Here is a 13,269-nt window from a genome sequence, read left to right as displayed (position 1 = left end):
TTAGAATTTAGTATTGTCTAGATCAACTAGTGCTGTAATTCAATTTGAACTGAACTTTTGAGGCCAGAAGTAACGAAGGAGATAAACAAAGGTCAACAATGAAATGAGCTTTAATATATTAATAATTCTTTGTTATGGTGAGCACTTACCATTCCTACCAAAATGACCAAGTCTGCATCACTTGCCAAGAAGGCAAGTTCTTGGGATATTCTGGCGAGATCAATTACCTGCAGATGAGCAGGAGTGGGGCCATAATCACAGAGCTACTACAATCTAGATCTTCCAATCAGCGCATGACGTCAGAGAGGACAAATTAACCTTTGAGACTACCAATTAGAGCATTTTACGTTTCTTACCGGCAAATCATTACCAGAATTGGCAATCAAAAGGTTGGAAGTATCTACCCCCATAAGCTGCCCATGTTCATCCTTCAACTGGTAAATTAAAAATTAACATATCAAAGTCAAACCAAGAATCTGAAAGTATCACAGACATCCAAAAGAAAATTGTTTACTACCTTCGATAAAATCTCAATTAGTTCAGGGTAAGTAACATCATTGATAGAAGGTAACTCATTAGCCGCCAAGACAACCTGGATTACAAAAGCAACAATTTAAAATGGGCTCAAGAAAGCAACCAACCACATTAAAGAGCATATCATACTGCAATCTAAGCCTGTGTTTAGTTGGGGGGTTTGGGAAGGGATTTGGAAAGGAAAAAGGAAAAAGTGTGTGAAACTAGGCGAAATGTAAAGTTATTTTATTTACATTTCACCTACCTTTTCCCCTTTTCTTTCCAAATCCCTTCTCAAATCCTCCAATCAAACATAGCGTAAGTGAAAAAGATATATTGGACATGAAGAAGACCAGGCAATTACATGAGATAGTACTTTCGAAAATGAAGATAATGCCCTCTCAAATGTTTAAAATCAAAACGAACAAATTCCCAGCAACAATGCACCATCATGCTAGATAATTCATGCAAAAGCAACCTATTGTGAGAATATATTTGCCTAAACGTCTATATTTTTAGGAATTATTGTATTTTAAGAATTGGGAATGGTTGCGATTATGTAAATATTCTATGTAATTCGTATTTCCTTTTTAGGCTTAGGGATTAGAGTTCTATATAAGTGATGTACTCTTTGTATCAATTATTCAGTCGAATATATAGAAATATTCAGAAACTTATATGGTATCAAAGCTAGGGTTTCATTCGAACTCGTTGGTCGAAGTCCTCCCTGTGTTGTGAAGGCCTTCTTTGTGGTTCTTTGAAGTTGCAACATCCTTCTAATCTTTGGTTTGAAGTCGCGACCCTCTACTCTGGTTCGTCTTCATTTTTCACTCTCTCGTAAGGGTCGTTCTCCCCTGCACAAGCCTGCTCTCCCTCTGGTTCAGCATCGCGACATCCAGGTTCGCGATCTCTCTCTCGCGTCTTGGCTTCAAGTCCTTTCCTAGTTTACGATCTCTCTCTCTCTCTCGTCTCGGCTTCAAGTCTTTTCTTGGTTTGCAATCTCCCTCTCTCATCTCGGCTTCAAGTCCTTTCTTGGTTTGCTATCTCTCTCTCGTCTCGGCTTCAGGTTCTCTCTCTATTTGATATTTGTGGATAACTGGGTCAAAACTCCGGTTATTATAATTTTGACCTAACTAGGTTCTGGTTATTATAATTTTGACCTAACTGGTTCTAGTACATTTCATTTAGGTCTTTATAATTTTTTCATAATATTGTCACCATGTTAGACGACATAATTCAATCTACAACTTGCAAACTTACTGGAGCCAATTATGCTTATTGGTCCACTGTTATGAATTTTTTTTGCTTGGTCAATAAAATGGGAATATGTTTCTGGTTTTGTTTCTTGTCCATTGGATCCAAAAAAGGATGGATATGAGGCTGCCTGTGACACTAGGGATTGTGATAATGCCCAAGTTCTGACTTAGTTTCATAATGCTATGGATGATCATGCTGTGGATGATCGTGTTGGGGTGACGTTCTTCAAATATACTACTGCCAAGGAGGTTTGGAACTATTTACAGGGGGTTTATCAGCAGTCCAACTTTGGCAGACGGTATGAGTTTGAAATAGCTATCTAGAGTGCTCGTCAGCAAGATCAGTCTATTTAGGATTTCTACATTGAGATGATGGGACTTTGGGATCAAATTGCTCTCATGGAACCGTCTAGTCTTAAGGTACTAGATGCCTATCTGTAGTTTCGGGAAGAGGGTTGTTTGATGCAATTTTTAACGGCTCTTTTCTCTCAGTATGAGGCTATCCGTGATGGCATCCTTCACCAGTCTCCTCTTCCTTTTGTGGATGCTATTGTTCGTGAACTCCTTTCCAAGGAAACTTGTCTTAACATGGCTAGTCAGACTTTGTCTCCATCTGTCTTCTTGACTCCTGCCAAACCTCCGTTGCTATTGACCCCACCTCTTCAGGCCTCCACCAAACCCAAGAAAAGGGCCTTTGACTTTAGATGAGTGTGCTTTCTGCCATCAGAAGGGCCACTGGAAGTACAACTGTCCAAAGAAGGAGCCGTGCGACTTCTCAGCACTCTCAGTGTTTTGAGCTCCTACTCAGAATCCTTTTAGCCCTCCAGCCGCTTATACTGTATCTGCTCCGCCTCCAAATCTTGACTTGGCTTCCTTGAGTGCTCGAATTGCTTAGCTTCAGCATATCTAGTTTACCTCCCAACCATCCTCACCTGCTTCCGCTCTCACCTCTCTTCATTTAGGTTTGCTTGGTTCTTCTTCAGATATTTTCCATTTAGTTTGGATTTTGACTCTGGTGCTTCTCATCATATGACTTCTCATCTCTCTTTACTTCATGACTGTTATTCTCCTCCCTTTCCTATTACTATTAACATTGCCAATGAGTCTGACATGTTTGTCCTATTTGTTGGGTCTGTTCAATCCTCTGCTATGTCTACTGTCACTATATCATCTGTCCTTTATGTTCCTCAATTATTTATTACTTTACTCTCTATTAGTCAACTTGATGCTTCCAGTTATGATGTTATTTTTTCTTCTTCTGTCTGTTATGTGCAGGATCGACAGTCCAAAAAGCAGATTGGGACTGATCGTAGAGTTGGAGACCTCCATGTGGTGGAAAGTTTGCATCTTCCTCTGTCCACCTCCCCAGTTAGGATTATAGGTAAAGTTGCTCCTAGTTAAATTGCTAAATGTCAGAGGTGTAAACTTGCCAAAATGATAGCTTTACCATTTAATAAAAATACTTCTATTTCTATTATCCCATTTTCTCTTTTGCATACTGATGTCTAGGGACCCTCTCATGTTCTCACTAAAGGGGGCTTTGCTTACTATGTTTTTTTTTATTGATGATTACACTCGCTATACTTGGGTTTACCTTATGACTCATAAATTTGACTTCTTCCAGATATATCGTATTTTTCAGTCTATGGTCATTACACAGTTTGGGTCTATTATTAAATTGTTACGTTCTAACTTGGGTGGGGAATATTTTAAAACTAAGTTCTGTGAGTATTTGGCTACCATGGGTACCATTCACTAAACATCTTGTACTGATGTGCCCGCTCAAAATGGTCGAACTAAGCATAAACACCGTCATCTCCTTGAAACCGCTAGGTCTCTTATTCTCTCTGCCTTTGTTCCAGCTCTGTTTTGGGGTGAAGCAGTTCATACTACTGCGTTTCTCTCTCTGGTCGGTCCCCGTATAAGACTTTGTTTTCTCAACTTCCCCATTACTCCCTCCTTCATGTTTTTGGGTCTGCTTGTTTTGTACTTCTTTCCTAAAAAGATAAGACCAAACTTAGTGCTCCGTATATCTTGTGGTTTTTTTGGAGTTACAGTTTTACTCAAAAAGGCTACCGTTGTTATGATCCTATTTCTCGTCGCCTTTACGTCTCCCGCCATGTTGCCTTTCTCTGTTGTTAGAATCATACGATTCGCGATTCAAATCGTACGATTCGGTTCAATCAATGTTTTAAAAAGCGGCCGCAACCGTTACGGAACGGTTTTGGCGGTTACCGCCACCCGTTACGGCCGCTTTTGCAGTGTGACTGAGATTCATAGGTGTGTCGGTCGTAGCGGCTACCGTAGCGGTCTTAACGGTGCCGTAACAGCCGTAACGGCCTGTTACGCACTGTTACGTAACGGTTCCAAACTGTTTCTTTCCAAAAAACACACAAAAAAAAGTTGAAAATGGGGGAAGAGGGATAGAGAGAAGAGAGAAGATAAAGAGAGAAAATGGAGAAGCAAGAGATAGAAAGAGAGAAGAGGGAAGATGAAGAACATGTTATTGATTCGTTGAAGTTGTAAGACCTATGTTATTCTATTCAGCTGCTATCACTCAACCATTTTGTTTGTGTGTGTCTATCTATATATTGTTTGAAAATAATAATAATAATAATGAGTGTGGTCATTATCTATTTGGGTTGGTTAAAATATGTATATATATATTTAGGCTTTTATTTATTCTTTTACTTTTGTCATTGTTTATCTTATATATGATAGTTAGTGATTGATTTTTTGTATAATATAAAGTCATTAATTATTAAAATAAAATGAAAAAAACTCAGTTTATAGTAATTTAAAAATATGAAATATATTAGATCATACTTAAAAATTTATAAAAATTGATCAATATTTATTTTTAACCCAATAAATATGATCATGGAAAAAAAATATACGTATCCGTAAGTTTGTTTCAAATTGTGCAAAAAATAAAAAAATTCACGGTTCCGGTTACCTCAACCGTTACACTACGGCCTTTACACCCCGCAACCGCAACCGCAACCGCAACCGCAACCGCAACTGCAACTGCGCCACCGCCATCGTTACGGCGACCGCAACCGCTTTTTAAAACCTTGGGTTCAATACACATACAAATTGATACGAATTGGTAAAGAGAATCGTAAATGGCAATGAATCGCACATGTATCGCTGATTCGATCATCGAATTGTAAGAATCGCAGAATCACATGATTTTGAAAATCACAGGTAAACTCGCAACCGGTTGGACCCGAATGGATTTCTTTGATTTTTGATGTATTTTTTTTGCTTTATTTTGCTAGTGAATAGATCGACTAGGTCTTCTAAGACCTTTTAAGTTATTATATAATAATGCCATTGTCTTTTGGTTTGACTATTAACTCTCAAACAACAAAACCCTAGAATTTTTTTTTCTTTTTCTTTTTTCTTTCTCCAGTTATGAAGAAGTAGCTTTTGATGTTGGGTCCTTGCGCCTTCAACTTTAATTAAATCTTGAAGCTTCAACAAACTTTTTTGAGGTGTTGTGCTTGGACTTTGAGCTTCTATTGGTCCACAAACTCCATACGATACTGTTTACTGTACAAGAACTGAATTGAATAGTTTATAGTTTGCCCACTTTGAGCCTTTTTATTACTTTAGTATCTCTGTTATTGCTGTCACTGTGCTATTGGTGTTGGAATTTGGAGTTTTCAGTTTTTAATTGCTCTCTTCATCAAGATTAAAGAATGGTTGATAATTTATTTTTTTCTGTATATATATTTTTTTACCTTTTAAATACATCTAAAAATTTAGTATATTTTTGTATTTATTGATTTTTTTTTCCTTAGAATCTATCACAAATATTTTACCTTTCAAGTACACACCTAAATTAGGTACATCTAAATATTAAAAAATAATAATTAAAATATGAAAAAAAAAAATCACTAAAAATAACATAACACAACAAAAAACCAAACAACATTTTCATTGACTTTAGTCTAAATATTTCATATTTGTAAGATAAATGTAATATTTAAGTTGTAGATATGTTTTTTTATCTAATTTTTTAAAATGACTAAATCTTTACGATTCACTATTCAATTCGATTCGCGATTTGGTACAAGAACATTTCGATTTCCGATTTGACAACTATGTTGCCTTTCTTGAACGCCAGTCTTACTTTCATTTTCCTCCTATCATTGCTTTGGTTTCTAAAGAGGATTTGGTTCGCATTGATCCATTTATCTCTGAGGTCCCTCTTGATGAGTACATCTCTACTATTCCCCTTGAGCTTATTCCTTCTTCTCCTACCACCCCTCATGTTGAGTCCCTTCCTACTGAATCCCGTGAGTCTGTTCCCTCTTCTCCTCCTACACCCCTTCCTACTCCTTTGTCTCTTCTGTTGTTAGTCTATTCTCGTCGCAAGGCTCTTCCTTCACCAGTTGTCTCTGCTCTTGCTACTGATCCCCTACTTTTGACGACGCTGATCTTGCCCATCGTAAGTATCTCCTTCACAATCATAAATAGGTAGTCAAACTTGATTTTGCTAAAACATGTTTTTTTCCTACTTATTGCACCTTTTTGTCAACTATTCACTCTTTTGCAGAACCCTAATCTTACAATGAGGCCTGTCAGGACCCTAATTGGATTCAAGCTATAGAGGATGAGTTGTCTACATTGCAAAAAACTGCTACTTGCGAGCTGGTTCCTTTGCTTGCTGGTAAAAATTTGGTTGGTTGGTTGCAAATGGGTCTATAAAGTCAAGACTCATTCTGATGATTCTCTCGAGCGCTACAAAGCTTGCCTGATTGTTAAATGTTTCTCCCAGGAGTATGGTATTGATTATGAGGAGACTTTTGCCCCCATTGCCAAGATGACTATTGTCCACGCTTTGATCTCTGTCACTGCTGTTTGTCATTGTCCTCTTTATCAGATGGATGTTAGGAATGCTTTTCTTAATGGCCATCTCATTGAGGAGGTTTACATGCGTCCTCTCCTTGGTCTTCCGCGTTCCTCTGGACAAGTTTGTCGGCTTCGATGTGGTATGGTTTGAAACAATTTCCTCATGCTTGGTATGATCGCTTTCAAACAGCTGTTATTGAGCTTGGATTTCATCCTTGCACCCACAACTCTACCTCCACACCTCTATTGGTTTTGTTGCCCTCTTACTATATATGGATGATATGATCATCACTGGTTTTGACTTTGCTGCTATCTCTAAGATCAAGCAGCTCTTCCGTACCTTCGAAATGAAGAATTTGGACCCATTGTGGTATTTTCTTGGTATTGAAGTAGCTTCTTCTCCCAAGAGCTACTTTCTGTCTCAGGCTAAGTATGCTAACGAGGTTATTCATTGTGCCGGTCTTACTAACACTAAGCTTTCTGATACCCCCATTGAGCTTATTGTAAAGCTCAATACTACTGATGGTATTCCTCTAGAAGATCCTACTTTATATCAAGAATTTGTAGGTTACTTAGTCTATCTGACAGTTGCTTGCCCTAATCTTGCCTATGTTGTCCATGTGATTGGTCAATTCGTTTCTGCTCCTCGCTCTACACATTGGGCTGCTTTGATTCGAATTCTTCGCTATCTTCACAGTACTATCTTTCAAGGCTTGCTCTTATCTTCTACTTCTTCCTTGGACTTGGTGGCCTATGCTGATTGGGTTGGTGATGTTAATGATCGCAAGTCTGCTTCTGATTTCTGTATGTTTCATGGTGATTCTCTGATTTCTTGGAAAAGCAAGAAACAAACTGTTGTTGTCCGTTCTACTGCTGAAATTATCTAGCTTCGTGGTCTCTTATTTGACTTGGGCGTCCCTCAGTCTTCCCCGACCTTTCTTCTATTGTGACAACCTAAGTGCTATTCAAATTGCCCATAACATTGTCTTTCATGAACGAACGAAGCACATTGAGATTGATGGTCACTTCGTCCACCAATATCAGCAGTCTGGCTCTATCTTGCTTCCGTTTGTCACTTCAACTTTGTAACTTGCTGACTTCTTTACCAAGACTCACACCACTAAGTTTCAGCTTCTTTTTGACAAACTCTCAGTGTTTTCTGCTAAAACACCTTGAATTTAAGCAGGAGTGTGAGAATACATTGGCCTACATTGTCTATATTTTTAGGAATTATTGTATTTTAGGAATTTGAAATGGTTGTGATTATGTAAATATTCTATGTAATTCGTATTTCCTTTTTAGGCTTAGGGATTAGAGTTCTATATAAGTGATGTACTTTTTGTATCAATTATTCAGTCGAATATACAAAATATTTAGGAACTTACACCTATATGAAAAGCATTTGCCTCTTATCTGTTTCTCTCTCTGAGCGCGCTTGTGTGTGTGTGTGTGTGTGTGTGTGTGTGTGTGTGTGTGTGAGAGAGAGAGAGAGAGAGAGAGAGAGAGAGAGAAGAGTCTTCCTCCATGCTTCTACAAGACAACCATATGACAACCTCCAGATTACGAACATAATGTGCCACCAAAACTCAAACTTGATCGATTCCCCGAAGGTAATTTTATCGCAAGTACTGTGAAGTTAACACAGTGATCATCATAAATAAGTTCTAATAGTTGGGAGGTACCAAGCAATCATTATTATGGATAGAAGGAAACACAAATCCCAATTAAGACAAAAATAGGTGAAACACTGATTCTCCACAATTTTGGTACTGTTGGTGTACAAGAAACACAGCTTACAAGTTAAAAACTCCAAGTTCCCTAGCCCAAAAATACTCACAAAAAAAATTAAAAAATTAAAAAATTAAAAAGAAAAAAATTAAAGAAAGAAGAATTTCATTAACATCTTTTACTAAAACAATAATATTACCATCTGAAACTCCACGTTGCTTCATGTGTTGCGTTTATCTCTGATCAAGTGTGGGTTTTGGAAATAAAACAAATAGGCATAAAAAATTGAGCCAAATAGCTCAAGTTCAGCACAGGAACATGATTTAGGAAACTCAGCTAGAGCTTCTTCAATAGACACAACAGACTAACTTTAGATTGGGTGTTCAACTTCACTTGAAACAATCTTACCTTGGGCAATCATGTGCTTGGATCAAATTAGGGCTGTTCATATGAATCGAATACCCACCCAAACTGTCCGACCCGTACTGACCCGGGCTGCCACGAACAGTTTCGAAGAGAAGAACAGTTGGCTGCAGTTCTTCTGCACTGAATTTCGCAGATTCACAGTCGGCAACGGATTTTCCATATTTAAACCCGGCCCGACCGAAAAAATAATGAGTATATAATATTTATATATTTGCCTTGGGAGTATGCATAGTGGTCTGCCAAAGACAGACTTCACTTTCCAAAGACATAGATATCTCTTACTTTATGTCTCTCATAAATCTAGGAAGACTAAAAATTGAAAAGTCATTCCCTCTTTACTCTTGTCTGTTCCCCCCCCCTCCCTCTTTTCTTCTCTCATAAACCCTAGAAAGACCAAAAATTATGACTCTCTCTCTCTCTTTATTGTCTTCACAGATTTATTTCTCGTTTTTCTTCTCTCATAAACCCTAGGTAGACCAAAAGTCAAAGAATCTCTTCTTCTCTCTCTTCACTCTCGTCTCTGGCCTCTCTTTCTCTCATTTTTCATCTCTTTCTTTGAGAGACAAACTCATTTCTCCCTCATATGTGCTTCACTTTTTTTGATGGTGATGGTTGCAGTGGAGATGAGGTAGCTAACAATGGCAACGATCTACGATTACGATAGCGATGGCGATGGTGTTGGTAGTGACACTATCATAGATGTATGTGTGTATATGTATATGTATGAGTATGAGTTCAATTCAACATTTTACACAAAAATTTCACCCCTACTTAGATTTTCGAAATTGACCGAACCGACCATCAAACCATCCTCTTTAATTCAGTTGATTTCGAACCACACTTCGGTTGACCACAGATCACTGATTTCTTAATCCGAAGGTGTTGGTTCGGTTGATGGGTAAAGGATAAACCCGAGCTGAACAGACCCGTGAACACCCCTAGATCAAATGACCTTGCGGTATTAGGGTTGTGCACAGGCCCACAAAACCTGACCCACCCAACTGGCCTGTCTGAACCCAGACAGCTGCGGGCAGTTTCAAAAATCATCTTGGTCGGCTGTGGTTGAAAGATTTAATAATTTTCGGTTTCCGGTTTGGAGTGCAGATCTGATCATATCAGACCTGTTGAAACCAACCAAACCGATATATTTATATTTTTTTGTAGCCACGTGTTGTTTTTCTATTGTCCTTAGTTATCATCATTTTTCATAAACAAAAGCCTGCACTCTTCCATAAATATTAGACTGACTTTTACTCTTTCAAAAATTATTCTTTTTCAATGTTTGTCTATCCAAGGATTTCCTCAATTTCTGCAACTCATTTCCTCTCCATTAATGCATTGTTATATGCTCCTCTCTCTCTAACCCTCCCGCGCTCTCCCATTCTGACCCTCTCATCTCCCCCTCTCTAACCCTAATCCTCTCGTCTCCACTTCTCTTTCAACCCCCCCCCCCCACTCTCTTTCTCATATGTTCTTTGATATTCTTATTTCAAAAATTCAAAAACCCTAAAATCAACACAGAAAGTGATTGTTCGTCTCCCTTGCTTTGATGTTCAAAGACATGCTCTCTATTTCAATCTCTCTCATTTATTCGTCTTTTTCTTCTTTTCTATTCTGTATTCGTTCTTCCCTTCTTCGATGGTAACAGACAAAAATAGTTGCCACCGATAGCGGCAGCGGCAATGGCAATGGCAATGGCAGGAGTGATGAGTAGTGGCCGTGGCGATTGCATGGCGAATCTTCCCCTTCTCCCCATTTTCACTATTTTTTTCTTCCACTTTCAGATCTGTAATTTATTTATTTTTACATTTGATTTGCGCATATCTGTATCTATCTATGATTCTGTTTTTTTCAATTTTTTTCCTTTACCTCCCTTCTCTGTTAAATATTCGAAATTGACCGATTCAACCAAAAAACCAACTATTTTCATTTGGTCGATTTCGAATGATAGATCAGTCGATAATGGCTGAGGAATTTCATAACTCAATAATGTCAGTTCGGTTGCCGGATTAAGGGTAAACCCGGGCTGAACCAACCCGTGCACACCCCTAGCGGGTATGGTAAAAAAGGCAAATATATTTAAGTCTATGGGCATGCTATAGTAGAGTATGGAATACATTATCTAGAAAAGGCTTTCTCATGGTCTGTAAAACTTGTGGCCAATAAAAGCCTACTTTTATGAGAATAATGAGTCAGAGATGTAGAAAATCTCTAATCAAATTCATTGTAGCAATTGTCTTAACTCACAGCATACCCCATGTCACACTTCGACGTGACAGGTCTAGTTCTTTCAAAAAAGAAATGAGACAGGTGATGGAATGAATTCATGTTTCTAATCCATTCTGACTACACAATCATTACTTTATTTCAAAGTGAAAGGCCAATAATACTGCGGATTTTGAGTTTCAGGACTTGGAAAAAGAAAACTTATTGCTCTGAAAAGCCGGCTTGACCTGAACTTGATCATTTTAACAGAAAAGCAAGCATATGTATAAAAATAATTTGTTAGAATTACTGTATAGGGAAAGAGAGAGAGAATCAATTATGTATATATTGATTGATGTATATTGTGTTTACAATGAGTCCTATATATAGAAGATTAAAGGAGGTAGGTATGTAGTAGGTGGAGTAGTAGGTGGAGTAGGTGAAGTGGGTAGAGTAGGTGTGGTGGTAGGTTTTGGTACATTTTAACAGCCCCCCGCAAACTCAAGGGGGATAGGAACTAACCAACTTGAGTTTGGAGAGACTAACAAAACAAGAAAATAGACGAATACATAAAATAAAAGAGGATAGGAGATACTGTATGGTCGTGTCAGACCGTTGTAGAAGACTGTATGGTTATGGCAGACCGATGTAGACGACAGTTTATGGGGTCATGTCGGACCGTTGTAGCAGACAATGTTGTGACAGTTTACGGAGTCTTACTGGACCCTTGTAGAAACTAACCGGAATCAATGTCGGGACAGTTTACAGAGTCTTGTCGGACCCATGAAGGAGCTAACCGGAATCAATGTCGGGACAGTTTACAGAGTCTTGTCGGACCCCTAAAAAGTCGCACCCTCAAAAGGTGTGCCCAATCTTTCAAAAGGCGTGCCATCAAAAGGCGTGCCCAATTCATAAAAAGGCGTGCCATCAAAAGGCGTGCCATCAAAAGGAGCGCCCATGTTGTCGTCGAGCGCCGAGCGACGCATGATGCACGTGTCTGCCTTGGCTATTTAACCAAGGTTGAGGCGGAGGCTGTGCAAACCAGTCTGAAACCGCCGAACATTTGCATTCTGAAATACTCTGTAAACACTCTGTAACCAATCCTTCTCTGAAAGTACCAGTCGGAAATCGCTGCTTCGCTGAAACACTCAGCAACCCAAAAAACATGGCCTCTTCTTCCCGTCCAGCTACCCAGAACATGGCCTCTTCTTCCCGTGGTCTGCTCACTCTTTTTTCCGACCTCAACGAGTCCACAAGAGAGATAACTGGTGCGGTTGCCCTGGAACCTCAACCAAACGCCTCTGTTTTTGCGCCGTTGAACTTTCCGATGCGGTCTGTGGAGCAAAGAATGGCAGTGCAATCGGATGTGGAGGCCAATCAGTATACATTGAAGTCATGTGTGGAAACCATGACTGCGGTCACAAACTTGTCGCACCGGCTGCAGAGTAAGACAAATGAGGTGCAGCAGTTAAACTCCCAGCTGGCTCTGCTCCAACGCATGTATAAGGATGCGCGAGCAGAGATAAGTGTGCTAAAGGCGGAAAATAAGGAGCTGAAGCGGAAGGCCACCGTGATGTTCCGATTTGGAGGTCCGCCATATGCTGCAGTGGAGGAGCAGGGGGGAGTGAATGTGCTTGGTGGATTAGGAAGCACAGAGGCAGCACCGTCAAGGACCGCCCAGGACGGAGGCAAAAAGAAGAGACCGGCGGCAGAGTAGGTCGGTGGGTGGCCGTCTGCCGAAAAGAAAACAAATCTGTTGTTGTTGTAATGATGATCTTGTGTGTGTTTTTTTTTTTTTTTTTTTTTTTTTTTTTTTTTGTGTAAAATGGTGATCGGGGTTGATCCCGGCATGAAGAAATGACAAGTTTGTGAAATGAAAACGAGTTGGTTGTGAATGGATTTTTTTTTTTTTTTTTTGGTATTGGAATAAAAATAAAATAAAATAATAAGAGAATGGAAAAATGATGATACTCACCAACTGAGTTGTAGAATATGGAAGTATTGATGAAAAAGAAAGATAGAAAAAATAAAAATAAAATAAAATAAAGGTTTGTGAAAAATCATTATATATATATATATATTGATGAATCAGTAGATATAGGGTGAGTGAAGGATAATAGTGTGGGTAATATATTATAATAATAAAAGATATATATGCTTTGTCCCCTGAATCGGTAGATATATGGTGAGTGGAGTGCAAAAGGTGAAGGAAGGGGTTGGAAAGTGGACAAAGTGGTGGATCCTTGAGTAGAGAGAGAGAAAAAGGGACCAGAGAGAGAGA

The 13,269-nt window shown here is 38.9% G+C and overlaps 1 protein-coding gene across 2 annotated transcripts in view; it reads right to left on the bottom strand.

The window, feature by feature from the left end:
- The window catches only part of LOC114292564 (pantothenate kinase), a 31,037-nt gene that overhangs the window by 2,493 nt on the left and 15,275 nt on the right, over positions 1-13,269 (bottom strand). For both annotated transcript variants that reach the window (XR_014329076.1, XM_028236553.2), the window contains exons 8-10: positions 518-592; positions 357-434; positions 150-227 (exon numbers count right to left, since the gene is read on the bottom strand). Coding sequence is in view for 1 of the 2 variants with exons in the window: in XM_028236553.2 (XP_028092354.2) it covers positions 150-227; positions 357-434; positions 518-592 (231 nt within the window). In the remaining variant the exon portion in view is untranslated. The remainder of the gene's footprint in view (positions 1-149; positions 228-356; positions 435-517; positions 593-13,269) is intronic.

The sequence above is a fragment of the Camellia sinensis genome, chromosome 5, assembly GCF_055761805.1.
Source record: "Camellia sinensis isolate YWXY chromosome 5, ASM5576180v1, whole genome shotgun sequence".
In the NCBI taxonomy this organism is placed as follows: Eukaryota; Viridiplantae; Streptophyta; class Magnoliopsida; order Ericales; family Theaceae; genus Camellia; species Camellia sinensis.
The sequence above is the reverse complement of the archived record's forward strand: the minus strand, read 5'-3'. Positions and strand labels throughout refer to the sequence as shown.